Here is a 24,338-nt window from a genome sequence, read left to right as displayed (position 1 = left end):
AGTGCTCAGTGAGTGCTCATTGGATGCTCCCTGATTATTCAGTGATGCTCAGTGTCCAATCAGTGAGCGACACTGATGCACTCAGCCCACCGCAGACTATACCCAGAAGGGATTAGCCCCCACAGGGTCGTTTATACTGTGATGGTTAGTTCGTGGATAGCATTGCTGCTGACCTCAATTTTGGAGCACTACCAGTGACAGTTCGTACAGGCCGTCAAATTCTCGCAGTCGAAAACCCGAACACAATGCGGGAACGGGCCCATCCCGCGCTCGCAACACATGCAGGGTGAGCTTGAGATGTCCCCAACAATGTAACCGAGGGCACATTCGACCTTCTTGGCGTTCTCGCCAATGTTGTGTTCAAGAGAGCTAGGCAGGTACGCTCTGTTGTTCCGCACCAGGAGCTGCCGCTTGGCCTCCATTTTGTCGAGGGTCACTAGAGTCTCGGTCTTCAGGGCGATCCCTTGCTTCGCCACGGTGTAATTGAGCTTCTTGACGTGTTTGGCCCATTCTCCGGGTGGCCTTTCTTCTCCCCGATGGGACTGCGACAAGCTCGACGGGTGCCCCAAAGGACAAATTGGCTGGGCCATTGTCACGTCTAAGTAAATCCCAGGTTAGCCACTTAACCAGCTGCTAAGGAAATGGATGAATGCCATACAGAGGGAGCATGTTTTCTGCTCATCACGTGGTAGAATTTGAGAAGGTATAGTATTGTAGAGATAAATACGAAACGATGAAAAGTATACTGATGAGAAAGTATATAGTGGAAGAGAGGAATATAGAGCGATGAAATATAAGAGGTTCAATAGTTGGGATGATAGCAAATAGGTACCTTTCTTTGTTCAGTCTTTGTTCAAGCCTAATCCATACTTCCTAAAAGGCTTAGTATCAAATGACTTTGTTGGATATCACACATTAATTAGCTAGCCCATCGTTTTTTTCCTTTCTCCACGCAACTATCCTATTTTCCAGAGCATACTACATTTCGCCGTAGCATCTCTATCAGGTTATGAGCGCCTGTCTTCGAAGCCTCTGTCTAATTGTCGCAAGATTCAAATCCCCATTTTACCTCCCCGGCGTACTGCGTTGCGCCAAGCCTCTGTGTGGGCCCACGACAGAGTTTTTCGGATCGGGGTCTCCGATCCTACCCCACTTCCCGAGTATTTCTGATTCGACCAATCAGAGCTCGTCATTCGTCTATATCTAGAGTTCATCCATTTGCATTCTCCTGCATCAATTACGACCGTCAAAAAGGCCGTTCGGATCATTTTACGCCGACCGCCATCAGACCGTTCGTTCGATCCAGATCCTCCCTCTGACCGTTCGAGACCGTTGCTTCTCGACCGTCGTCCTCACAATTTCTTGACTGTTCGACCCGTCTCGACCGTCATACTTTTCCATAGCGGACGTCACAATATCGTCCATTTATGATTTCGACCACCAAACGGAGTCTAATATCTCCAAGATCGTCCCCAAACTCGAAGGGGAATCCAATTTCGCCCAATGGCAGCATCGTCTGTATATGGCGCTGAAAGAAAATAAGGAGATTTACATCGAGATAATCTAGGGAATTGCATAGAAACCCGTCTCCCCGGATCTTTTTGATAAGTCTGTCGAGGTTGTGCATGAGCTTTCTCTGCACAGGGCCGCTAGTTCATCTAGTGACCCCAATGTTACTATCTCTGACGCCGTAGTCAGGGAACTTGTTAAAGAACAGAAGCTCAAGAACAAGGAGATTCTGGAAAAGCGTCAGGTTATTCTTGACAAGTGGGATTACGTGAACACACTGTGTTGTAACTTGATCTTCAGCACCCTCGATACTATTCCTGCCTCCTATATCCAGAATGTGGAGAACACCCGAGAGGCTTTCAAGCTTCTGCGTGCCGAATATAGATCGTCATCATGGCAGGGAAACTTCAAGCGCTTTGAGGTTCTTGATAATATCCAATACAAGAACAACAGCAATCCGCAGGAATTCGTTCGTCGGTTTAAAAAAGCATCTTGGGACCTTCTTTTCTTCTTTCTTTCTTTCTTTTTTTTCGAAGCTACGCGCTTTCAACAATTTACAATATCTTGAACGTTGTGAATTAATTCTCTTCTTCTCTTCTCTCCCAGACCTCTTATCTCCAAAGCATCTATACGCAAACCTGTTTGGTCAGCGTTTCGCGACTCAACTTCACTTATCAATTCCCTAGGAATTGAAACGGAAAAGGATTTAACTCAAGAAACTCTTCAATAGATTCGTCGGCATCCTTGCATGCGAATCTCCCCTTTTATAGACAACCGGCCCGCCTCCGAGTACGTATAGCTAGGTTCGCACCACCCAAACACCGTCACCGACGCACCTTCTAAACAAAAACCTGCAGACTAAAATTCTGCTACTACTGCTCACTATACCCCGCAACCCGAGGTCCGCCCCACGCTGTAGTACACGCCGCAGCCTAAGGTGCGACCTAATATTTCCTCGGCCAACACCCCTTAGTCGGACTACGGTCTAAACCCTCCGCCGACGCCCGCTCGCCTACCTACTAGGACTGCCTTCACCGTCCTCCCCAGTTATACGCGCCCAGCTCCCAACCGGGCGCTGCGGTAGATATAGCTATAGACAACAGTATTATAGATTGCCGGGACCTTACGCTTCCCCGGCTACAACGGTTGGTGTTTACTATGATTTCACGATAACTGAGGGTTCGAACCGAATCGCGAATCACAATCCTACCTCATTCAACCACTCAGCGAATACGACGTCAACAAAGGACTCAGCAGCTTCCAGTTCGAATACCAATTCTAACAAGAAGGATAGCAAGAAGAATGAAAAGTCCTCCAATGACAAGCAGTCTTCGTCCTCCAACAACAAGAAGGACAAGAAGCAAAAGCCGGAATATGAGAAGGACGCAATTTGGTGCAAGCTACACAATGCTCTCGGGAATCATTATACCCGGAATTGCCACCTGCAAAAGCGTGGATCTGCTAATGCGATCCATCAGCAGCAACCTCAGCAGCAGCAGCCTACACAGCAGACTGCTTCTCAATTCAATTTCCAGCCGCAGCAGGTCGCTGTCCCGCAGCCAGGACAAATCATAGGTCATATTGATAGTCAGGGGCGGGTGATCTCTACCCCCCCCGCAGCAGCAGAGACCTCAGGCTAATGCGGTTTGCCCTCCCCCTCCCCCTCAGCAAGGCCCTTCCTCCGGAGATCCGCTGCTACGGTACAACAATCTATTTACCAATACGATCTTCCAGACCAAAACCCAAACTGACATTCCTAGGGGGGTTCATGTGATCTCAAGAAGGCTAGATGGCCGATGCCGGCGGTGATACTGTCAGATGGATGATCGATTCTGGCACTAGTATATATATGACGCCGCACCGCTCTGTCTTCGTCAACTTTAGACAACGCATTTTGCCAGTGTCTACAGCCACCGGAGATGTGTTTTACACCGAGGGTTACGGAGACGTGGTCTTGAAACTGTTTAATCAGGATCAGACCGAAAGTCTTCCTTCGCTCACATTGAAAAAGGTCTGGCTAGCCCCTGAATTGAAAAGTCTTATCTCGATGTCAGCTCTCGACATAGATGATATCGGCACCTGGACGAAGAACAGATTCATGACATTTAAACACCAAGATCAGCTCCTCGATTTTCATGAAGTCTATGCTATTGTCGCAAAGCCAATGTCTTTTAAAATCTTCACTCTATCGCTGCAGCAAAAGGCTGGTTTCTGCATCATGTTGACATTATGACAGCATTCCTCTATGCAGAATTGGAAGAACCGATCGAGATTGGATTGCCTGAGGGACTGGAAGAAGAACATCCAGCCCTGGAGGCTGCATTGGCTTAAGAAGTCTATCTACGGACTAAAGCAAAGTCCGCGTGAGTGGTATCGGTTGTTACACGACGTTCTTGTCTCAATGGGATTCTATCGTACACAGGCAGATCATTCCATCTTCATCAAGAAAGATGAGAACCTTCATAAGCATGGACATGACAGTCTTCATACAGATAACAGTCTGTACGTCATGGTGTATGTGGACGATCTGCTAGTTTTGTCACCTTCGGGAGAAATGCACTTCCAGGCATTGAAGAGAGTATTCAGATACCTTGCTGGTTCTAAAAACCTTTCAATCTCGTTCTCTCCACAGGAAGACCCTGCTCTCTGCGGTTACTGTGACGCAGACTGGGCTGGTCCCCATAGTGAGAAAGGACTATCCACTTCCGGCTTTGTGTTCAAAATGGCTGGTGGGCCAATCTCATAGACTAGCAAGAAGCAACCCTGTGTTGCTCTCTCTACAATGGAGAGTGAATACATTGCTGAAGCACTGGCTGTACAAGAAGCTCTTTGGCTAACATAGCTGCTTGTTGAAATCGGCATCGAAGATTTTCTCAAAAAGCCTATTCCAATGTATGCTGACAACAATGGAGCCATTGCATTGGCTTCAAATCCTGAATTCCATGCCGCGACGAAGCATACCGCCATTAGGTTTCAACGACTCAGAGAAGAAGTCGCTGCTGGCTCGGTGTGTTTTGTTAAAATCCCTACAGCAGAAATGGCAGCGGATGGTATCCGTTGATGACGAAACCGCTTACAAAAATAATATTTCGAAGGTGGATTGCACATATCGGACTCTATGTCTATCAGAAGGATTAATTCTGGTCTGCTTACAAAATGGGGGGTTTTCAATCTGTGCTTGTGAAGCTTTTGTTTTTACGTTTTTATCAAGGGTTGTTTTCACTATGGAGGCTAGTATGTGTTTTGTCGTGGGGGTGTTGGAGATGTGACTCACTTGCTCCTACACACATTAGCTAGCTCATCTCTAGATGGTTTCTTCCTTTCTCCACGCAACTATCCCATTTTCCAGAGCATACTACATTTCATCGTAGCATCTCTATCAGACTTTCTTTGTTCAAAGCGAATCCATATTTCCTAAATAGGCTTAGTAGCAAATGACTTTCTTGGTTGCTTCCCGAGGTCCTTTCTTCTTTCATCCACCGCTGTTCCATCCATCACTGTTTCATCTATCACTCTTCTGTCCTTTCGATTCACACGGAATTGCAGATTTTAAGCAGGCAGATGGGGGGTAGGGTTCACGAAGACCCCCCTGAAAAGCTTCTAGGAGACCCGCGGTTATTTTGGAGGTCGCCAATTCGGAGACTTACACCAAGCTCTGCCGTGATGCTCAGTACTGGATAGATCCAGAAAGACAGGAGGCCAATGTAGCTATCGGAGTTAGTCTCCATACAAAAAGGCCCGAGATCACAATCGACCAGTGGGAATGGAGTTCCCAAACCTCCTGCCCTATCAACAGGACTCACTTTACCATTAGTAGGGAATCTCATGGTGCAGCCTACTTTGATCCCTTTCATCCTCTACCTCAGCTCGTGATCCCTTTTGAATCTCTTCTTCACCGCACAAATCAACAGAGAACGTGATAAATTCTCATTAACCATGGAAAATCCCCGGACCCTTCTGGCGAGACGGCTTCCCACTCTGACACAACTTGGGGGAACCACTGAGCCCTCGGTTTCGCGTGAAAGACTGTGTGCAAGTTATATGCGTGTCTGGCCCGATTTCCAACAACAGGCACTGGAAGCTTGCAGCTCCATAACTTTCACCGGGGACGTCAGCGTTACAGATTCCCCCGAGGGTGATTTATACTTTGTCGGTAGTGAGCTGGGGCTGACTACTCGGTTTGCGCGACATGTATGTGATGCTGTCTCAAAAGCTTTGTCCGTGTCAAATCTACCATTGCAGTTCGGAGACATGCAGGCGATTCGTCAGAACCCCTTGATTATCCCTGGTGTCACCTTGGCCATCCTTGGGTCTAATCCAGCTAGGCTCATTGCGGCCGGGGTACTCAAGACATGGTGGACTGTCGACCTCGAGGAGATAACCGTGACGTCTGATTTGGACGTGCGGAGATACCTTGAACCTTTTATCGGTGCGTCATTCAAAGTCTGCTTGCGTAAATCGCTTTTCTAACAATACCATAGGCCAAGCTGTCGCTTACATGAGGAGATTCAAATTGCGTTACTCTTTTCTCTCCACATACAAGTCCACAGTTTTCATAAAGAGAGAAGATGATTTCTGCTTCCGTTTATCGATGCCCATAAGCGAAGACGCCACCAATCCCTCTCTGAGAGAATGCTTCGTTGGGTTTGCAGCCATCGCCGCGCAAGACCCCGTCTACGAGGAAGATACAAGAATTGATACAAGACTTGTAAGTCTCCTGTTCTATCGAGTATGCAGATATTGATCAGAAAAAACAGCTCCACTCGTCGCGACAGCCCGGCTTTGTCTCTTCCCCTCGAGCATCTGCGTACCGCAGTAGGCTAGGCGACTCTACAGACTCGCCCATCCTTCCCATTACAACAGAGTCCATGCTCATTGGCTCCGACGGGGTCGCAAGCCATATTGTGAATTGCGTTGAGCTCCTGTCATCCCCTCGGTTGGGACACCAGAAGGCAGTGTTTGAGGTGGAGTCTGGTGGCGTCCGCTATATCGCGAAATGCTGGTCTCACGATCGCCGTGAAAGGTATGCCTTGTCCATGACCTGCGACTCCTAGAATACTGACAAGACCATTAAAAACATAGCGCTTCTAATGAATTCGAAGTGTACGAAAGACTACACGAGCTTCGACCAAGTGGCTTCGAACGTTTCACCCGCCTTGTGTTCTCCGGTGACATAATCTGTTCGGCACAGTTCCCCGAAGGCAAGATCCTTCTTCTAGAGAAGGTTCCTGGAGAACAACTATTTGGTATCTGGAACAGTCTGCCGGTTGCTGAGAAGGCCCATGTGTTCAATGAGTGCAGTAGTGCCATTCAGACTCTCCGGTCAATCTCCATTCGGCTATTAGATTCCGGAAGGCACAATATCCTCTACGACCGCATGAGTGGGAAGGTGACCCTTGTGGACTTTGAGGCGATTGACGACCTCGGTGGAGTGCGAGTGACGTCCCTCAACCCTGAGCTAGTTTCAATCTTTGGCGTCACCGGCATGTCCCAGTTCATCCATAGCGGATGATCGGTTGCTTCGCTTCCGTTTTTATTTTACTTCGTTTTCTTCGTTTTGCTTTTTTTATAAAAAGGTATTTTTACGAAACATGGATTTAAATCCTCCACTTGCTCTTTCTTATATGGTTATTGTTAGTTTGAAAACAAAAATAACAATATAGAGTACGGTCAGTCAATACGGAACAACGAGTGGAATGAAGGCTAAGCTCACGGTGGTAAATTCAAAAGCAGTATTTCTGTTTTGGTTAGTAGTTTGGAGGTAGAGGAATGATGAAGTCCATTGTTCTCGGAGCAAGTGACTAGATATATATCCCTTTTGAAATGGCATCACTGTAGATACAAGTGCTAGGGGGAGTGATATTTAGAGTTCCTAGGATTCAAACGAAATAGCTGTGGGCCCTTAGGACTCTGGTAATTCAGCTTAGTGGGGCTCCTAGGAGCTTATCGGTGTATTACTATTGATGGTTTGTCAAGGTTCGGCTTACAGATTACTTAGCAATAGCTGTACCGTTTTACGGCTAGGAAATCCTTTGGCTTATATGTGCATTCGCGAGAGACGTGGTTAAGTATCGTCACCTACTAACTAAACACTAATTCTCTAGTTACCTGAATAGGAAGGATTCTAGATTTTCAAGGAAACCTATCCAATCGCCCTCGCCCTAGTAGTAGCCTAAAACCGGATTGGGGGATCGCCGGGCTAGTAAGCGAATTATTCCGAGCGGTATTCCCAGCAGCATAGGCTGGAACGGGAAAACGGTAGACCAATTGAATAGCCCCACTGTAAGGTTCTTTTTTACTTAGATAGGATCGAGACCGCTAGCACGAACGGTCACGTTGACTGTGCTAGTCCTTTTCTGATAAGCAATCTAAATGGAAATCGTTGCACGTGATAGGATTAGCGTGTCGCATTTTATTGATGTAGCTTACTTAGGGCGCTTATCCCTACACTCAGTGAGCAAATCAGAGAGCTCAGATGATCATCAGTGAGTGGATCAGGGTGCTTAGGGGATGATCAGGTGATGCTCAGTGAGCACCTGGGCGGATAACCTCGATTATGTAATGGCTCGTGATCGACCTCCCGAGGTCGGGAGTCAGGGGACTCAGGGACGTGCTCAGTTTTACTCTGTGATCAAAAAGCGGCGAGAGGTGAGCACTAAAACGGAAAGGGAAAGGTCTCGAGTGCCAGTATTATCCGGTACAAATGATGTTCTTGCTGGAAGCTCCCAATAATTGTCTGCTATACACTCTATAACCCCTATATGAATGACAATATAAATATGACAATAGAGAATTCCCTAGCCTTATTTACATGCCGGACATTGGATTTTATACATAAAAGAGATTTGCCGAGTGGTCCCTGTCTCCACATCCGGGATTTTGACTCATCGCTGTCAACTGGGAAAAGAAAAAGAAATTATATAATATGCAAAAAAAAAGGAGGAAACCAGGAAATACAGAAACAGACACTCTTCTTTGAATTATTCACACTCATTATTAGATCTTTCAGATCTCCCTACAACATTAGGTATATATACCTACAATCCCCCAATTCTCCCCCGGCTTTCCCTCGTTCTTCAAAAGTGGAGCCGTATACGGTGAAGGGAGCGGGCCAATTAGCGACTCCGAGCCGGAAAAAAAAAGAATCCCAGCAAAGCGTAGACTCATCCTCAACACATCCCTCAGCAATTGAAACATTACCTTCGGTGCGCAATGGTTCTTGCTGCTCGATGTGGGCAGGCAGCCGCCCTGCTGCGCCAGCGCTGCATTGCTGAAACCCGCCCGGCACTCTCTCTGCGCGCATTCTCATCTCAGTCCGTCCGTTCGACGGCCTCGACTCTACGCCTGCAAAAGATCCCCACGACTCGGTCTCAGCAGCTCCGTTCTTTCTCCAGCACCTTGAGCCGCCTTTCTGCTCAGAAGCCCCCTGCTGCTGAGTCTTACCTTGCTAGCGGTGCGGTATCGACAGGTACCAACCTCGTCGATGTCAAGAAGGTCCTCGTCATTGGTAGTGGTGGTCTGAGCATTGGACAGGCTGGAGAATTCGATTATTCCGGTAAGTTGGAACCATCCGGGGATGGAATTTCGCGTCGATCGAATTGCCCCGTCAGTCCCCCGACGGGGGTCTGGTCGCACAGGAAGCTTTTGCGGAGAGTACAGAGAGCTCAAGAAATGGCCCCCTAAACATCAGTTCAAATGACTGGAAACTAATCTCTCAACTGTGTGATCAAATAGGCTCTCAAGCTCTTAAAGCCCTCAAGGAAGCCAACATACACTCGATCCTGGTCAACCCCAACATTGCGACCATCCAGACCGACCACAAGCTTGCGGACGAAGTCTACTACCTCCCCGTCACCCCCGAATATGTCACCCACGTCATTGAGCGCGAGCGCCCCGATGGTATTCTCCTCGCCTTCGGTGGTCAGACCGCCCTGAACCTGGGTGTGCAGATGAACCGCATGGGCACCTTCGAACGTTACGGTGTCAAGGTTCTTGGCACTCCTATCAAGACCCTGGAGACCAGTGAGGACCGTGACCTCTTCGCCCAGGCCTTGAACGAGATTGATATTCCTATTGCCGAATCGACCGCCGTCGAGACTGTCGAAGATGCTCTTAAGGCTGCCGAGGAGGTTGGCTACCCCATCATCGTCCGGTCTGCTTACGCCCTTGGTGGTCTGGGTTCTGGCTTCGCTTCCAACCCCGATGAGCTCCGTGACTTGTCCTCGCGCTCTCTATCCCTCTCCCCGCAGATCTTGGTCGAGAAGTCCCTCAAGGGCTGGAAGGAGGTTGAGTACGAGGTTGTCCGTGATGCTGACAACAACTGTATCACCGTTTGCAACATGGAGAACTTCGACCCTCTCGGAATTCATACCGGTGACAGTATCGTTGTTGCTCCTAGTCAGACTCTGTCTGATGAGGAGTACCATATGCTCCGCACTGCTGCCATTAAGATTGTCCGTCACTTGGGCGTCGTTGGCGAGTGCAATGTCCAGTACGCTCTGCAGCCCGATGGACTCGACTACCGCGTCATTGAGGTCAACGCTCGTCTCTCGCGTTCGTCCGCTCTGGCTTCCAAGGCCACCGGTTACCCACTTGCTTACACCGCGGCTAAGATTGGTCTGGGACACACTCTCCCCGAGCTCCCTAACGCCGTTACCAAAACCACCACCGCCAACTTCGAGCCCAGTCTGGACTACATTGTCACCAAGATTCCCCGCTGGGATTTGAGCAAGTTCCAGCACGTCAACCGTGACATTGGCTCCGCCATGAAGTCGGTTGGTGAGGTTATGGCTATTGGTCGTACCTGGGAGGAGTCCCTCCAGAAGGCCATCCGTCAGGTTGACCCTAAATACCTTGGTCTCCAGGGTGATAAGTTCGATGACCTCGATGAGACTCTCCGTAACCCCACTGATCGCCGCTGGTTGGCCGTTGGACAGGCTATGCTCCACGAGAACTACTCAGTTGACAAGGTCCACGAACTGACAAAGATCGACAAGTGGTTCTTGTACAAGATCCAGAACATTGTGGACTGCAACAACGAACTTAAGGAGATCGGCAGCCTCTTCGGCCTCAAGCAGGAGATCCTGATGAAGGCTAAGAAGCTCGGTTTCTCTGATAAGCAGATCTCTCTCCTCGTTGGATCTACCGAGGATGATGTCCGTGCCCGCCGTAAGTCCTTCGGTATCACTCCCTGGGTTAAGAAGATCGACACCCTTGCTGCCGAGTTCCCTGCCGACACCAACTACCTCTACACCACCTACAACGCCTCTTCCCACGATGTTACCTTCGATGACCACGGAACTATCATTCTGGGCAGCGGTGTGTACCGTATTGGTAGCTCCGTTGAGTTCGATTGGTGCGCTGTTAACGCCACTCTCTCCCTCCGCGAGATGGGCAAGAAGACCGTTATGATCAACTACAACCCCGAGACCTACTCCACTGACTTCGATACCGCTGACAAGCTGTACTTCGAGGAGCTCAGCTACGAGCGTGTCATGGATATCTACGAGCTCGAGGCCGCTAGCGGTGTCGTTGTCTCTGTCGGTGGTCAGCTGCCTCAGAACATTGCCCTCCGTCTGCAAGAGAGCGGTGGTGCTACTATTCTGGGTACCGACCCTCTGGACATTGACAAGGCCGAGGACCGTCACAAGTTCTCCTCTATCCTCGATAGCATCGGTGTCGACCAGCCAGCCTGGAAGGAACTGACCTCCGTCGCTGATGCCGAAGCCTTCGCCGACGCTGTTGGTTACCCCGTCTTGGTTCGTCCCAGTTACGTCCTGTCCGGTGCCGCCATGAACGTCATCTACGGTGTCGATGAGCTTAAGGAGAAGCTCCTGAACGCCTCTGCCGTTTCCCCCGACCACCCCGTCGTCATCACTAAGTTCATCGAGGGTGCCGAGGAGATCGATGTGGATGCCGTCGCTTCCAACGGTAAGCTGCTTGTCCACGCCGTTTCCGAGCACGTCGAGCCCGCTGGTGTTCACTCCGGTGATGCCACCCTCGTCCTGCCCCCCGCCAACCTCGAGGAGCCCATCATGGCCCGCGTCAAGGAGATCGCCGAGAAGGTCGCCAAGGCCTGGAACATTACTGGTCCCTTCAACATGCAGATCATCAAGGCCGACCAGGAGGGTGCCGAGCCCGCTCTCAAGGTTATTGAGTGCAACCTCCGTGCCTCCCGCTCTTTCCCCTTCGTCAGCAAGGTCCTGGGTACCAACTTCATCGACGTCGCCACCAAGGCACTCGTCGGCCGTGATGTCCCTGAGCCCGTCGATCTCATGAAGGTGGAGCGTGACTACCTCGCCACCAAGGTTCCCCAGTTCTCCTGGACCCGTCTGGCTGGTGCCGACCCCTTCCTGGGCGTCGAGATGTCCTCCACTGGTGAGATTGCTTGCTTCGGTAAGGATCTGGTCGAGGCCTACTGGGCTTCCCTCCAGTCCACCATGAACTTCCGCATGCCTGAGCCCGGTGAGGGTATCTTGCTCGGCGGTGATGTCTCCCAGCCCTACCTGGCCAAGATTGTCGACTACCTGAACCCTCTTGGTTACAAGTTCTTTGCCGTCAACCCCGCTGTCAAGGCCCACATCGAGTCCACCGCCAAAGACAACGTCTCCGTGCAGCTGATTGAGTTCCCCAAGAAGGACAAGCGTGCTCTCCGTGAGGTGTTCCAGAAGTACGACATCCGTGGCTGCTTCAACCTTGCCAAGACCCGTGGCAAGACTCAGCTTGATGAGGACTATGTCATGCGTCGCAACGCTGTCGATTTCAGCGTTCCCCTCTTCATGGAGCCTAAGGTATGTTTAACGTGCTGATGCCCATACACGATTCAGGTTGCTAACTGATCCTTTCTACAGACTGCCCAGCTCTTCGCTCAGTGCATGAACGAGAAGCTGCCCCGTGGTGAGGGAATCCCCTCCGAGGTCCGCACCTGGTCCAACTTCGTCGGCGGCAAGGCGCTGTAGATCTCTATTTCTTTGCACAAAGTGACAGAAGAAGAGAAAAAAAAAGCCCCACCATGTCGAACAAAGAGTGAGACGAAGTCAACATCTCTCTCTTCCCCTCGATATCCCCTATGACCTCAGGTCTTCCCGTCATGATTTCCAATATAGGACAGGACCCAAAGTTCCTGTACGGTGTACTGAGTAGGGCAATCTTGTTGATAGATGGCGTGCATTGTCTTTTCGGCCTTTTTAATTATTGTACTCTCGGATTGGAATGTTGTCTTTTCCTTATGAATTGTTGAATTGTTCCTCGTCTCTACTCTCTACTCAACGGCGCATTAAGATCGGACACAGTAGTGCTCATATGCCCCTGATCTTATGCGAATTTGACCTTTAAGATCCTTCTCCTCTGTACTCCGTATTATTCATTTCCGGCTCGGCCACAATATCCGTCCGTTGGGGCTATGAGGGACTTGAGCCTCCTGTGGGCGCCAATCAGACGAACGTCGATGTCCCACTTTAAAGGGCCCGTTGCATGACAGCAATCTCTGCGGCCCCCCCTCCATCCATCGGAATTTCTGACCTCTCATTTTTCCCTTTAACTCCTCTTAACTTCAACCTACATAACTTAGGTCTTGACTGATGCTTACAGGTCACAACCGTAGAAGGTCTTCACGAACGTGCCTTTGATTTTTCAACACGGGCCCTAAATCAAATTACATGTCAGCGCTAAGCTTGAGTCTTTAGTATGCTATAGTATAGCGCTAGCATACAAGCGATGCTTGGCTTCCGGAACCCCATGACCCTTGTCGGGGTCCCCCATTGGGCACGCTAGTTATGAGGCAACATAAGAGTCTTCTGTGTTTTCCCACTGCCTCCTTACCTCTTTCCTTCTGCCCAACTCCAGTCACACCCATTTCTACGACCCTGAAACCCACCCACCCTCTCGAACCTTGCAAGCATGCGCTTATCTGGGTTCCTCGTTTCTACCCTAGCGGCTTTGGCCGCAGCCAACGAGCCCGACACAACAACCATCAGCTTTTTTGGAGACGATGACTCAGGCGTCAATATCGGCGCCTACTCCAGCACCGCAGGGCGAGTTGTCGGCATCGACAAGTACGCCACGACCTATGAGATCGGCTGCATGGAAGGCGCAGACAAATGCGCGTTGAACCATCCCGCCACCATGGTCCAGGGCGACACCACTTTCAGCATCTCCATGCAAGTAACTGTGACTACTGGCGGTGCAACGGGCCACCTAACCGCCGTCGAGTCATGCAGTTTCACACGCCTTTCTGAATCGGCTGTCTGCACTTGGAGCCTTGATTACACTGCCATGCAGGATGATCTCACCGTTTCCGAATCCACCTCTGGCACGCAGTCTGTCCCGTCGAATTTGGTCACCTATCACCCTCTTACCGTCACGGATGGCATCTATGCTTTCAAGGCTAATGCGACGGCTTCGACTTCGCCGGTGAAGATCACCCCTACTGCTTCTACTGCTTCTACTGGTGGTGCTGTGGCTGCCATGAAGCCTTTAATCACTGCTGCACCGGTGGGTGCTGCTGCTGCTCTTGCTGCTTTTGCGGCTATGCTCTAGGTTTTCAGTTTGGTTCTTTTCATGTCTGATGTTTAGTTGGTTGGGACTTGAGTCTCTTCTACGCACTGTGAATGAGCTATACCATGTGTACATCTAATAATTCATCCAAATAGTGTCTCAAACTCGATGCTTTCTTGGATACGAATTCCGTAGTCTTAACCAAGTATCAATTTCTGCTTTGGAAAATTTGTTGATCTTTCTCTCTCTGCCCTCATCTCTGGGCTTGGCTTGCATGATATAGGATGCGAGTCAGGAAGGTGACAACAATAAAATGGTCTAAAAGTAACATTCGGCTAAGAGTAATATTTGACTGGCAGATATTTTGAGCACAAGAGAAATTTCCGAATCGTCTCTCAAGACTCTGATCAATCTTCTATCAATGCCAAGAGATTCAAAATACAATGACGGATATTCACCGCCCCCACGACGATCCACTCTGATTGTGATATCTTCAAACAATTCTTATTTCTATATTCAGATCAATACAATGGCATCAAGAACTACACTACCTTCAGTGATAACCAGGACTGTTCCACAGCCTGCCCCCAATGGCATGGGCAATGGCCTGTTTGCAACAGCCCCCATCAACCCCGGTGAAGATGTTTTGCACATCAAAACGCCATTTCTGGCAGTCCTTGATTCTCCACGTTTGGAGGACACTTGTGCTGGCTGCTTTGGAAAGAGACAGGTGGAAACTGGAAATGAATTGAAGGCTTGCACCGGATGTCGTGTTGTGAAGTATTGTGATCGGGTGAGTCGCTATGGAGATAGATCGTTTGCTGTCTCATATTTCTTGTCCTACCAAAGATTATGCCTAGTATGATATTCTAACACTTGATAACTAGACGTGTCAATCTAAGGACTGGAAGTTTGCGCATTCTCTTGAATGCCCAATCTTCAAAAATGTCAAGCCTATGGTTCTTCCCAACAATGCCCGAGCTCTCCTACGTGTAGTGCTGCGCACTGCACGCAACAAGTACGATTCTGAAGAATCCAAGGTCTTCGATGGCCTGGAAACTCACATCAATGAGATCTCGGAGAGCCAGGGCCAGCTTGATAGGATTAACCTAACGGCAAGAGCTGTCAAGAATTACTCAGGGACGGAGATGGATGAAGGAACTGTTGCTTCCTATGCTGCCAAGGTAATTACTTTCAGCCTTTGAATCTTAACTTGCGGACCCTTTCTGACATCACTTATAGCTGGATCTCAACTCCTTCAACCTTACCACTTCCATGTATGACCGCATTGGCCTGTACATGCATCCATATGCCGGGTTGATTAACCACAGCTGCGACTACAACTCCACCGTCGGGTTTGATGGTGAAGAACTGTACGTCAAGGCCATGCGTCCCATCAAGAAAGGCGAGCAAATCTTCATCTCCTATATCGACACCACTACACCCTACGACATCCGCCGCAACGAACTGAAAGAACGCTACTTCTTCGACTGCCAGTGCACAAAATGCAAAATGGGAACTGAAACCCTTGAAGACCGGTTCTTGTCTACACCCGAAGACATGACTCCCCTAGAGACAGCAGAGCGTGAAGCCCTAGAACTCATGCAGAAAGCCACCGCATCCAACACCGAGCCAACAGACGCAATCGAGAAGCTGGAAGCTGCTATGCACAAACTCCATGAGACCACCCTATGGCCTCTTACCCGTCAACCATATGCTTCTCTACGCGATAAGCTGATCATATCTCTGCTGACGGCTGGTAACTTCACCCGGGCATTTATCCACGCTGCCATTCGATACCTGCGAATTGATCCGGTTGTCTATGACAAAGCCCATCCCATCCGACACATCCATGCATGGAGCCTGGTCAGGCTTACTGTCTTCATCTCCCAGGAGGGCTTCCAGCCTGACCCTAAAGACCCTGTGCAGATTCATGACTTCAAGCTGAATTTCCATTACTTGATTTGGTACATCCTTGCTGAACTTACTAGCACACAAGGGGAGAGCTGCACCGTGCCAAGCTTTAGAAAACTCGTTGGAAACCAGTTTGTACAGGTTCACAATGAGTTCAAGGCTAATGGCCTTGATCCTAGCAAGACCAGGGCTGTTCTCTCCGCTGAGTGGAACAAGCTTGAACGTCTTGTCGACAAGGCTCTAGAGAAAGAGTGAAAATACCATAATGCCGATTTGTTTATCTTGCTCACACCTTATATAACAAAACAGTAGTACCTAGGTACCTACCTATATACCCGAAATAGCAGGAACGACCCGAAGTCGATGCCCCGATTTGTATATATGGCACTCCGCCTTTGATGCCGGTCGACCCTTCCTCTTTGGGCTGCGGACTATATAAACAGGCCCCAACCCCATTTTTCTTCTCTTCTTCTCTTTCCCTCTTCTCCCCCCACATTTGCATTCATTTCACATTGCCCACAGAGGCAATTCAACTCCCAAAACCACCAAAATGAATGCCTTTGAGATGGTTTCCCTTTCGGCCCGTTGGTCCATGGAGAATGGACCTCCAAGCGGCCGTTCCACCGATGAGGTACGTGTCGTCCCCGAGACCAGTAGCGCCTCCCACTACGGGGCCAGCCGTCGGGCTGCGTCCCCCCGGATTGCCGCCATTAGGATTCCGGTGATTCCTCCTGGTTATCAGCAGATCCCAGGGTACGAGACCCACCGTCAGCGACAGGAAGCTCGCGCGCTCATGGGCTCGATTGCGGAGCGTCGGGGCAGGCCAACCCCCGCCCCAATCTTGATCCGTGGTGATGCTCCGAGTCTTCTGTCGCACCGACGACGTTGGTAAGTCAATTCCATTTCATTCTTGCTTCTTCTAGCCTTTCTTGTTTTGACTCCATGTTGTTCTTACTTCCTTCTCATTTCTTTCTTATTTTACATGTTCCACCTGAGAGAAATTTGTTTTACTTCATTTGGATTAGACTCAGCTGACTTTTGATTCTGATAGGGTCCCTGGGTGCCGTTTGTGCTGTTGCCTTTGCCGGAGCCGGAGCTCAGCAGCTAGCCAATGAGCAAACCCGGACTATGTTTGGGGGAGCTTTCTGCTGGTGCTTTTGGTTAAGATGGTAGTGGGGTTTCTGTAGTGTGGGGGTTGGTTCTCGAGGAGTTGGCTGCCCATCGGTGAGACTTATTGGTCCGATTTCGTCTTCAGTTCTGTTTGCTAACAACGTGACATACAGGTGTCGTTTCTATAAGTTCTGCTCCCCGGAGTTGACCACCGGGTACGAGCTCGTCAAGTGGTGAGTTCGTCCCTTCCACCTGTAACTCAGTTCCAAATGCTAATTCATCAATGAATAGTTTGAGTTGGTTAGGTGTTGTCTCCAAGTAACATCCTACAGGATTCTTTCCGCAAAGATCAGACTGTCCTCGTCCATTGGGACATGCAGAGACAGGCATACGTCGACATTGATGCCTCCCAACAGACGGGCTTCGGAGTCGTGATATATCATGTCAAACGTTCATATCAACATAAAGACCTCTCCAAGTCACCACCCTCGAACGTCGTCGAACCGATCATGTTCTTAAGTCGCCTACTATCACCTGCTGAGAAGAATTACTGGGCGACGGAGCTGGAGGTCAGCTGCATTACATGGACGCTGCGAAAGGTCCGCCATTTGGTCGAAGGAGCTAAGGAGCCTGTCGTGTTTTACACCGACCATCTCGGTTGTTGGAGATGAACACGAGGCAACAGTCTTCCACGGGGATGTCGATGCGATGCGTGCGATGCGCATGGGAAGGGCTCGATCTCGTCGTCACGTCATATATACTCTTAAGTGGTTGCAGGTCACATCAACCTCTCGAAAAACGCCACCTCTTCCCTGGTCGCCAGTCCCGAAGACGCTTCGGTAAAGAATGCTGTTGCAACAGTCGCCTCATAATCCCATTCTTTCTGTTGCCACCACACGAGGAGGGATATCCTCGCTTCTCTAGTCCTGTCCTTCATGCTCTGGTCTTCAGTGCGAGCTGCACGCCGGATGGTAAGTCTCGTCCCTCCTATCTGTTTTTCAGGCTCTGATTGTGAAAGACAGATGTCGCCTCGATACTTTACTATATAATCTTCCGGTATTGACAGCCTTCACATATAACATTCCGAGCAAGTCTCATCATAAGTTCGGCGACCAGACGGCGGGCTCCCCGTGGTGTCTGAAGGAATTTTGCAGACGATCCAAAAAAAGAGCAGAGCAGGTAATTCACCCATTCGCGATCATTGCTGCGGAGAGGATCAACTTCGACGTGAAGCTGTCCATCCTCGTTTTTCACTCCCACAAGGATATGACAGTCCCAGTTAGAGTCGTGGCAACAGATCCTCCGGTTCGGCGGAGGGTGCGCACAACAAAACAAGTCGTCGTACCTCCGCACACTGTCAAGCCAATTGACGTATGAACCAAAGAGGCGCTCCAGGATAGCGACCATGTATGTCTTCGTCCCCGAATACAACGCAGCGACGGAAAAGCTTCGCGACGCCGGCGGGTTCTACTCACATCTGGTCGACGGGACATTCTCCACCATCTTAGCCCGTAACGACTCGGATCATGAGTACGTCCTGCCCAGACACACTTATGTTGGCGTGGCGGAACCCACGACTGTCCTCAGGCCTTTCGAGTGCACTCAAAACGCCCATGAGACAGCAGTTGCTCGAGACGTTGGCCGTTCCTCCCTCTCGGACAATGAAATGACCCACATTTGTCCTCGAGTAGCCTACTCCGAACCAAGAATCAAGGTCGAGCAAGACATGAGCCGGCGCGGCCAATAACAATGCGGACCGCGGCGCGGGCACTGGGGGCAACAGTGGTTGAAATTGAAGTATAATTATGAAATGGGATGGGTGGGCGGGAGTTTTTTTACGGGGAGTGTGGTCCATCTATAGGGAAAGTACCCAACAACGAACTGTCAGACGACTGGAAGGATGTCAAAGCCGTAATGTCCGCACTCGTCGCCGCATCTCAAACACTTGTTCGTCACCTTCCCAATAGTCGGTCCACCAGTCAAAATGAAACCCCAGATCGACAACACAGGTCTTCGGGCCAAAGTTTCCTTCCTTCATGGCCAATATCAAAGCACCTGTCGAAGGGAAAAACTACACAGGCTTATGGTCGTCGTGCTGGGGGGTGTGGCTAGGTCTGGCTTGGTTCGGGGTGGTCGTCGCATGCTTTGGAGACTCTCTGGCAACCGTCACATGCAGGTTCTCCTGGACTTCGTGGTCTTTATGACTATCTGGGAGGTCTTCCGCGAGGAGTTCCGGTCTCACACCCCCTCTACCTTCAGCGAGGCTGTGCACCCTCTGCTGGTGTACCTGGGGATTCGCTCTCCTCACCAGACTCGGGGGCAGCGTCTACTCCGCCTGCTAAGACGTTATGGCCTTGGCGTACGTAGCGCGATGTTCTTGGGTCGACGAATGCGTCATTGGCTAATGACAGCGAGGTCCTTTGTAGGAGGGCTCACGCTCCCACGCGTTCGTCTGCCTCGGTCAGTGCACACTTCTCTGGATAGTTGCGAAGACGTTTCAGTTGTCGAACGTGGTCTGGTAGAGACACCCCTGTGGCTCGTCGGTGCTAGTAGTGCCAAGCACACCAAGCACACACATTCCGTGGGGAGGGAGATACATGTCCTGCCGAAACAACAAAGCCACTTCTGAGCAGTGTCTCCCGGCGACTGAGCAGATGGAGAAAGTCATCAAGAGGATATGATCCGACATTGTGAATATCGACCGGGGACTGCTTTTTTAGGTGGTGGAATTACTCAATTGCCTCCCTCTTTATATAGTGAGAGAGTCATCGCGCCTTCTTTGTCGTGTCGCCTCTCTGAACCGGCAACCTGGCGGCAAAGGCAAAATGAAAAGAACTCTCGATGCGGAGGGGGTCGTTGTATAATTTGTTTTCATATTGCTTTCATTAATGTAAACGAGATCCAATATATCCAAAAAGTTGAGGTGGTCTTCAGGCTTGTATCGTGGATCTTTTCAGGTTTTCTATGGCCTTATAACAGAAACTTGAAAGGTGAGTCTAGTTTCTACTACTAACTACGCCTTTAGTTCAAATTGGAAAAGGGAAGTTAAGATGTGAGAAAATCTTTGCGGCAGAGGTATCTATAACTTCTATTGATCCTCCGCCTTGGGGTTGTACAACCTACATCTATTGTCCGTATCTGGGTTATGTTAATCTCGATGAGCTTGGTCTTCTTCTCGTTTAATACCCCATACAGCATTCAAAATGTATAATATCATGTCCATTTACCAACATCGATAAATACAGGGAATAGAAGGCAAATAAGAATCAAGCATAGGAGGATATTCATATATACAGTGTACAAGACCCAAGTCGTAGAATATATCACATCAGACTTGTTCGACCTCCAATCTCATTGGCAGCCTCACCATTAGGCATCTCGCCATTTCGGCCGGCGATAAACTCACGGTAAATTCCCTGGAGACGTCTACGCTCTGCGGGGGGAAGAGAACCACGCGTGGTAGCCAATGAGCGCTCAACATGCTCCCAACGGACGATGATATCCTCACGTAGCTCGTCTGTATCAGACTGAGTGCCATTAGCCACCGGGGCCGTGGCATTGTTCGCGCCAGAAGTTCCCTGTTCAACCTGGCGCTGGCGGCGACGCGAGTTCTTGATTGCCTCCAGTTTGGCTGAGATCACTGCTGGAGGAGGCATGGAGACAGACCCGGATGCTTCCTCCGAAGAGGAGTAGAGGAACTGGATGAAGGACTTGCTAGAAGCATTGGCGGACTTGGACTTGGCATTGGGCTTGGCTGTGTCGGTAGAGTGGTCACCCAGCGCGTCGTGGACTGCCTCGAGATGGGCGTTGTACACGACAGCCTGCAGATCTGCACCAGAGAATCCTTCGGTCTGAGTGGCAATATCACCTAGGCGAGACGAGACCTCGTCACTCATCTTGAGCTTTTCAGCCACCGAGCGGATGATATCAACACGGTCTGCATGATTGGGCATGTCACAAAGCAAGGACTTGTCGAGACGGCCAGGACGAAGGAGGGCAGGGTCGATCAAGTCGGGACGTGACGTTGCTGCCAGCACATAAACGCCCGAAAGGCCTTCTGCGCCGTCCATTTGTGTCAACAGCTGGTTCACCACACGATCCGTGACACCGGTGGAGTCGTGGCCACGCTTGGGTGCGATACTGTCAAACTCATCGAAGAAGAGGACGCAAGGGCGAGCGGCCTGGGCTCTCTCGAACAAATCGCGAACACTCTTTTCACTAGCTCCGATGTATTTGTTCAAGATCTCGGGTCCCTTTACACTGATGAAGTTCAAACCACACTCGCCAGCCACTGCGCTGGCTAACATTGTCTTGCCGCATCCGGGGAATCCATAGAGGAGTAAACCAGACCGCAGTCGCAATGGGCACTGTGCGAAGATTGGAGCATACTTTGTAGGATACTGCAAAGTTTCCAAAAGCATCTTGCGAGTTTCGAACAGACCACCAACAGAGGAAAATGTGGTTGTTGACGAGGTAAGAGTAACGTTGCGGAGAGATGCCGGAGTAAAGTCCTTCAAGGCACTTTCAAAGTCCTGTAGCCCGAGAGTGATCATCTTTGATGTTGCTGTGAGATCTGAGACAGAGCGAATGAGGGCCTCATTGCGCGCACGAGCAACGAGTAGCACAAGATCACCAGGCATATACCCATCGGTTTTGCCGGCTAGCTCTAGGTACTCGACATCCCTTCCAATAACAAACCCATCACCCCCAGAAGAGCTTGGTCTGCTCCCTGGATTTGAAGGGTCTAGCCATGAGTCTTGTGTTGAGGAGCTTGTGGCCCTCACGTGCCCGTTTGAGCTTTCTGTGGGTTTATCTTCGCTAGTCAGTTTTTCCAAAACTCTTCGGCGTCCTTCCTTGTCAGGGGCTCTCATATTGATGATCTCACGGACGACGTGGCCGCCGATGATGACATTATTGAGGGACTCTTTGGCCTGGGCGGTGGCCAGTAGCACAACGGAGGAATTCAGCGCGCAATATTCCCGAACCATAGAGCAGATAACCTCGCTGTTCTGGCGACTGCGACCATTGTCTCCACCCACTTGCAATTCAGTCTCCGCCGGGCAAAGCTTGTCTAGATCCTCAAGGATTACCACTGACTGGCCACCAAGGCGCGCACACCACGATGCGGACATGAAAAGGCGGTTCAGGGTCTCTTTGATGTTGGAAATGCGTGTTTCATCCGTGACGAGCTTGCGACAGGAGAAGTACTTGACATTGAAAAGATGATCTCGTCTTAACCGGTGAGCCAGTAAATGAGTAAGGGCTGTTTTACCAGCACCAAGTCCACCGGTAACCAAGATAGACGAGGATTTTGTTAGGTTGTTCAATGACTGTTCAATGATGGAATCAATCCCTACCAATTGAGGAGCAGTTTCTGGAAGAGGATCCTCCATAGGTAGCGCCGACGAACTAGGGTCAAATGGCTTGGGGATTTCAGCTTGCACTTCGAGATTTAGCTTAGCTTCCGAGCCTAGTAACCACCCGAACATTGACTTTGTTTCATCCGGAGACCCCTTCAGAGGGGGATCAAAGCGAAGAATAGCACCATCGAACGAAGAGACAGAAGGATGATACTCGGATTTGGGTATAACCATTCCATCAGTCAAAGGCCCTGAGAACAGCCCGGTGTCGGAACCAGTGCTGCCGTAGATGACTTTGAGGCGCTCGGCTAGGGCATCCCGAGATGCCGTAGTGTCAGCACCAAACTTCAGTCCGTCCTTCTTCTTCGAAGCATCGCTTATGAAAGGATAGATTTTGAGGGTCTTGACAGCCGAGCGATGCAGCGGTGGGGCCGCTGCTTCGACTCGGAGAATTCCTCCAACCATGTTCTCCGCGCCAAGGGCCGTGCTCAACAAGGTGGAAATCGCCGCATGCCGATTGTCCGGAGCCTCCTCCCATGGAAGCAATTTGGCCACGAGCTTGGTTGTAGGGGCACCGGAATCGTTGGACTTTTGCTGCTCAGCTTGTGCAAGTTGCTGTTGGGGATCCGGTGGGGGTTTGAGACCGGATGGTTGGACAACGGACACGCATGCCCAAGTCGCTCCGCGCAGCTCATGGCTAGCCAGCAGGTCCGGATCAACCCAAATACGGAGACCCTCATTTGCATCGTCTTCTACTTCCCCATCAAAATATTGGGTGGTCGCTGAGCGGTCCACGCCTCTCAAGTAGAGGGAGCCTCGTGTGCTGGAGTCGGACCGACCACTCTTCGGGCGTACAGTGCTTGAAGCACTCCTGCCACCAGCACTCTTCCTGCTACCAGTAGCACTGCGGCTGTCACCTCGAGAGCTCTTGCTTGTCTTGGATCGAACTTTGGGGGCCACTATGACTTCTGCATCCGGCGCGATCTTGGCGAACGGGGTGGTGTCTGATGGAGCCGGTGTAAGAGAAGTGACGACAATATTGGCAGTAGATGTGGGAGAGAGATGCAATGCAAGTGGGTGCATATGCACTGATTGCGCTGCATTGTATGTAGGATTTGGTAGAGCGCGAATTTGTGACAGAAGATTAAGTTCCAGGAATGTGGCGTGGAGTTCAATGACTAGTCATGTCGAGTTAGTGCCATTTCAATTATACCTGCTTGTGGTGTTAACATACTCTCCCAGTCTTCTGGTGTCAATGGCTCAATATTTATCGTATGTGCAACGGGTGGATCGAGGTGGATGAACAATCCGACCTGCAAGTGTTAGCGCCCCACGTGGGTAATGACGCACGGGGAGTGTTGTATACCTTCTGGCCTTCAGTGAGCCCAAGCAGCCGCCCAAAAGTAGTGTCAAGCTCGACGGTGGATATCTCCTGTTCCCTAGGATATCCACTGTTGATACCGTCTCTCCCAACGACAGGCGCAAGCCTGCGCTTGCTCGGCATACCCGTCCAACCGAGGAAGCATGATTGCTGCGGCGGAGCTCCATTGGCCTTCCCGGAGGTCGATTTATATTGTAATTCAATGATAACGTTCTGAGCGGTCTGACATAGCTACACATTAGCCGGAAATAGCCCTCGGAAACGGAACAACTAGTAAACTGACCGTGTTTGCATTGACCAGCAGAGCGACCAGCGACGCCGGTAGATTAACAAGACAGTTCTTGAGCGGGGTGAGGGCAACTTCGGCCGTTGCGGCAGGCTTCTTGGGCGCCATTTTGAAGCTCAGAGCGATCGTGAGCACAAAGACAAAAGAGGAGGGGGAACGTGAACTCGGAGAGACACGACCCCGGACTCCACACTATCTCTCTCTTTCGCCTCGGCCCGATGACAAGTCATGTGACGACCTACCTCGATAGCGGATTAACTAATACTCCGTCATAATTGATACC

At 50.3% G+C, this 24,338-nt stretch overlaps 10 protein-coding genes across 10 annotated transcripts; 8 read left to right on the top strand and 2 right to left on the bottom strand.

Annotated features, from left to right (window-relative positions):
• Positions 1-131: 131 nt before the first annotated feature.
• N7489_010148 (uncharacterized protein) lies at positions 132-590 on the bottom strand (the record flags this gene model as incomplete). Its single annotated transcript, XM_056715897.1, has 2 exons — positions 132-136; positions 209-590. The coding sequence occupies 2 exons, from the start codon at positions 588-590 to the stop codon at positions 132-134; spliced, it is 387 nt and encodes a 128-aa protein (XP_056563519.1).
• Positions 591-5,445: 4,855 nt separating this feature from the next.
• Positions 5,446-7,021, top strand: N7489_010147 (uncharacterized protein; the record flags this gene model as incomplete). The annotated part of the gene is made up of 4 exons (XM_056715896.1): positions 5,446-5,938; positions 5,991-6,217; positions 6,267-6,532; positions 6,592-7,021. 4 exons carry the CDS (start codon positions 5,446-5,448, stop codon positions 7,019-7,021), a joined length of 1,416 nt encoding a protein of 471 aa, XP_056563518.1.
• Positions 7,022-8,721: 1,700 nt separating this feature from the next.
• On the top strand, positions 8,722-12,467 carry N7489_010146 (carbamoyl-phosphate synthase (glutamine-hydrolyzing) CPA2; the record flags this gene model as incomplete). Its single annotated transcript, XM_056715895.1, has 3 exons — positions 8,722-9,064; positions 9,244-12,299; positions 12,360-12,467. The coding sequence occupies 3 exons, from the start codon at positions 8,722-8,724 to the stop codon at positions 12,465-12,467; spliced, it is 3,507 nt and encodes a 1,168-aa protein (XP_056563517.1).
• Positions 12,468-13,407: 940 nt separating this feature from the next.
• Positions 13,408-14,046, top strand: N7489_010145 (uncharacterized protein; the record flags this gene model as incomplete). The annotated part of the gene is made up of 1 exon (XM_056715894.1): positions 13,408-14,046. One exon carries the CDS (start codon positions 13,408-13,410, stop codon positions 14,044-14,046), a length of 639 nt encoding a protein of 212 aa, XP_056563516.1.
• A 487-nt stretch (positions 14,047-14,533) lies between these two features.
• Positions 14,534-16,173, top strand: N7489_010144 (S-adenosylmethionine-dependent methyltransferase; the record flags this gene model as incomplete). The annotated part of the gene is made up of 3 exons (XM_056715893.1): positions 14,534-14,797; positions 14,892-15,188; positions 15,247-16,173. The coding sequence occupies 3 exons, from the start codon at positions 14,534-14,536 to the stop codon at positions 16,171-16,173; spliced, it is 1,488 nt and encodes a 495-aa protein (XP_056563515.1).
• A 295-nt stretch (positions 16,174-16,468) lies between these two features.
• Positions 16,469-17,699, top strand: N7489_010143 (uncharacterized protein; the record flags this gene model as incomplete). The annotated part of the gene is made up of 3 exons (XM_056715892.1): positions 16,469-16,806; positions 17,202-17,261; positions 17,348-17,699. 3 exons carry the CDS (start codon positions 16,469-16,471, stop codon positions 17,697-17,699), a joined length of 750 nt encoding a protein of 249 aa, XP_056563514.1.
• A 264-nt stretch (positions 17,700-17,963) lies between these two features.
• Positions 17,964-18,405, top strand: N7489_010142 (uncharacterized protein; the record flags this gene model as incomplete). The annotated part of the gene is made up of 2 exons (XM_056715891.1): positions 17,964-17,999; positions 18,031-18,405. 2 exons carry the CDS (start codon positions 17,964-17,966, stop codon positions 18,403-18,405), a joined length of 411 nt encoding a protein of 136 aa, XP_056563513.1.
• A 28-nt stretch (positions 18,406-18,433) lies between these two features.
• N7489_010141 (uncharacterized protein) lies at positions 18,434-18,775 on the top strand (the record flags this gene model as incomplete). Its single annotated transcript, XM_056715890.1, has 1 exon — positions 18,434-18,775. The coding sequence occupies one exon, from the start codon at positions 18,434-18,436 to the stop codon at positions 18,773-18,775; it is 342 nt and encodes a 113-aa protein (XP_056563512.1).
• A 423-nt stretch (positions 18,776-19,198) lies between these two features.
• On the top strand, positions 19,199-19,550 carry N7489_010140 (uncharacterized protein; the record flags this gene model as incomplete). The annotated part of the gene is made up of 2 exons (XM_056715889.1): positions 19,199-19,387; positions 19,455-19,550. 2 exons carry the CDS (start codon positions 19,199-19,201, stop codon positions 19,548-19,550), a joined length of 285 nt encoding a protein of 94 aa, XP_056563511.1.
• Positions 19,551-20,351: 801 nt separating this feature from the next.
• On the bottom strand, positions 20,352-24,163 carry pex1 (AAA family ATPase peroxin 1; the record flags this gene model as incomplete). Its single annotated transcript, XM_056715888.1, has 4 exons — positions 20,352-23,566; positions 23,623-23,701; positions 23,755-23,991; positions 24,053-24,163. The coding sequence occupies 4 exons, from the start codon at positions 24,161-24,163 to the stop codon at positions 20,352-20,354; spliced, it is 3,642 nt and encodes a 1,213-aa protein (XP_056563510.1).
• Positions 24,164-24,338: the final 175 nt, after the last annotated feature.

This window comes from Penicillium chrysogenum, assembly GCF_028827035.1.
Source record: "Penicillium chrysogenum strain IBT 35668 chromosome Unknown utg000005l_segment0_segment0, whole genome shotgun sequence".
Classification (NCBI taxonomy): domain Eukaryota; kingdom Fungi; phylum Ascomycota; class Eurotiomycetes; order Eurotiales; family Aspergillaceae; genus Penicillium; species Penicillium chrysogenum.
The sequence above is the reverse complement of the archived record's forward strand: the minus strand, read 5'-3'. Positions and strand labels throughout refer to the sequence as shown.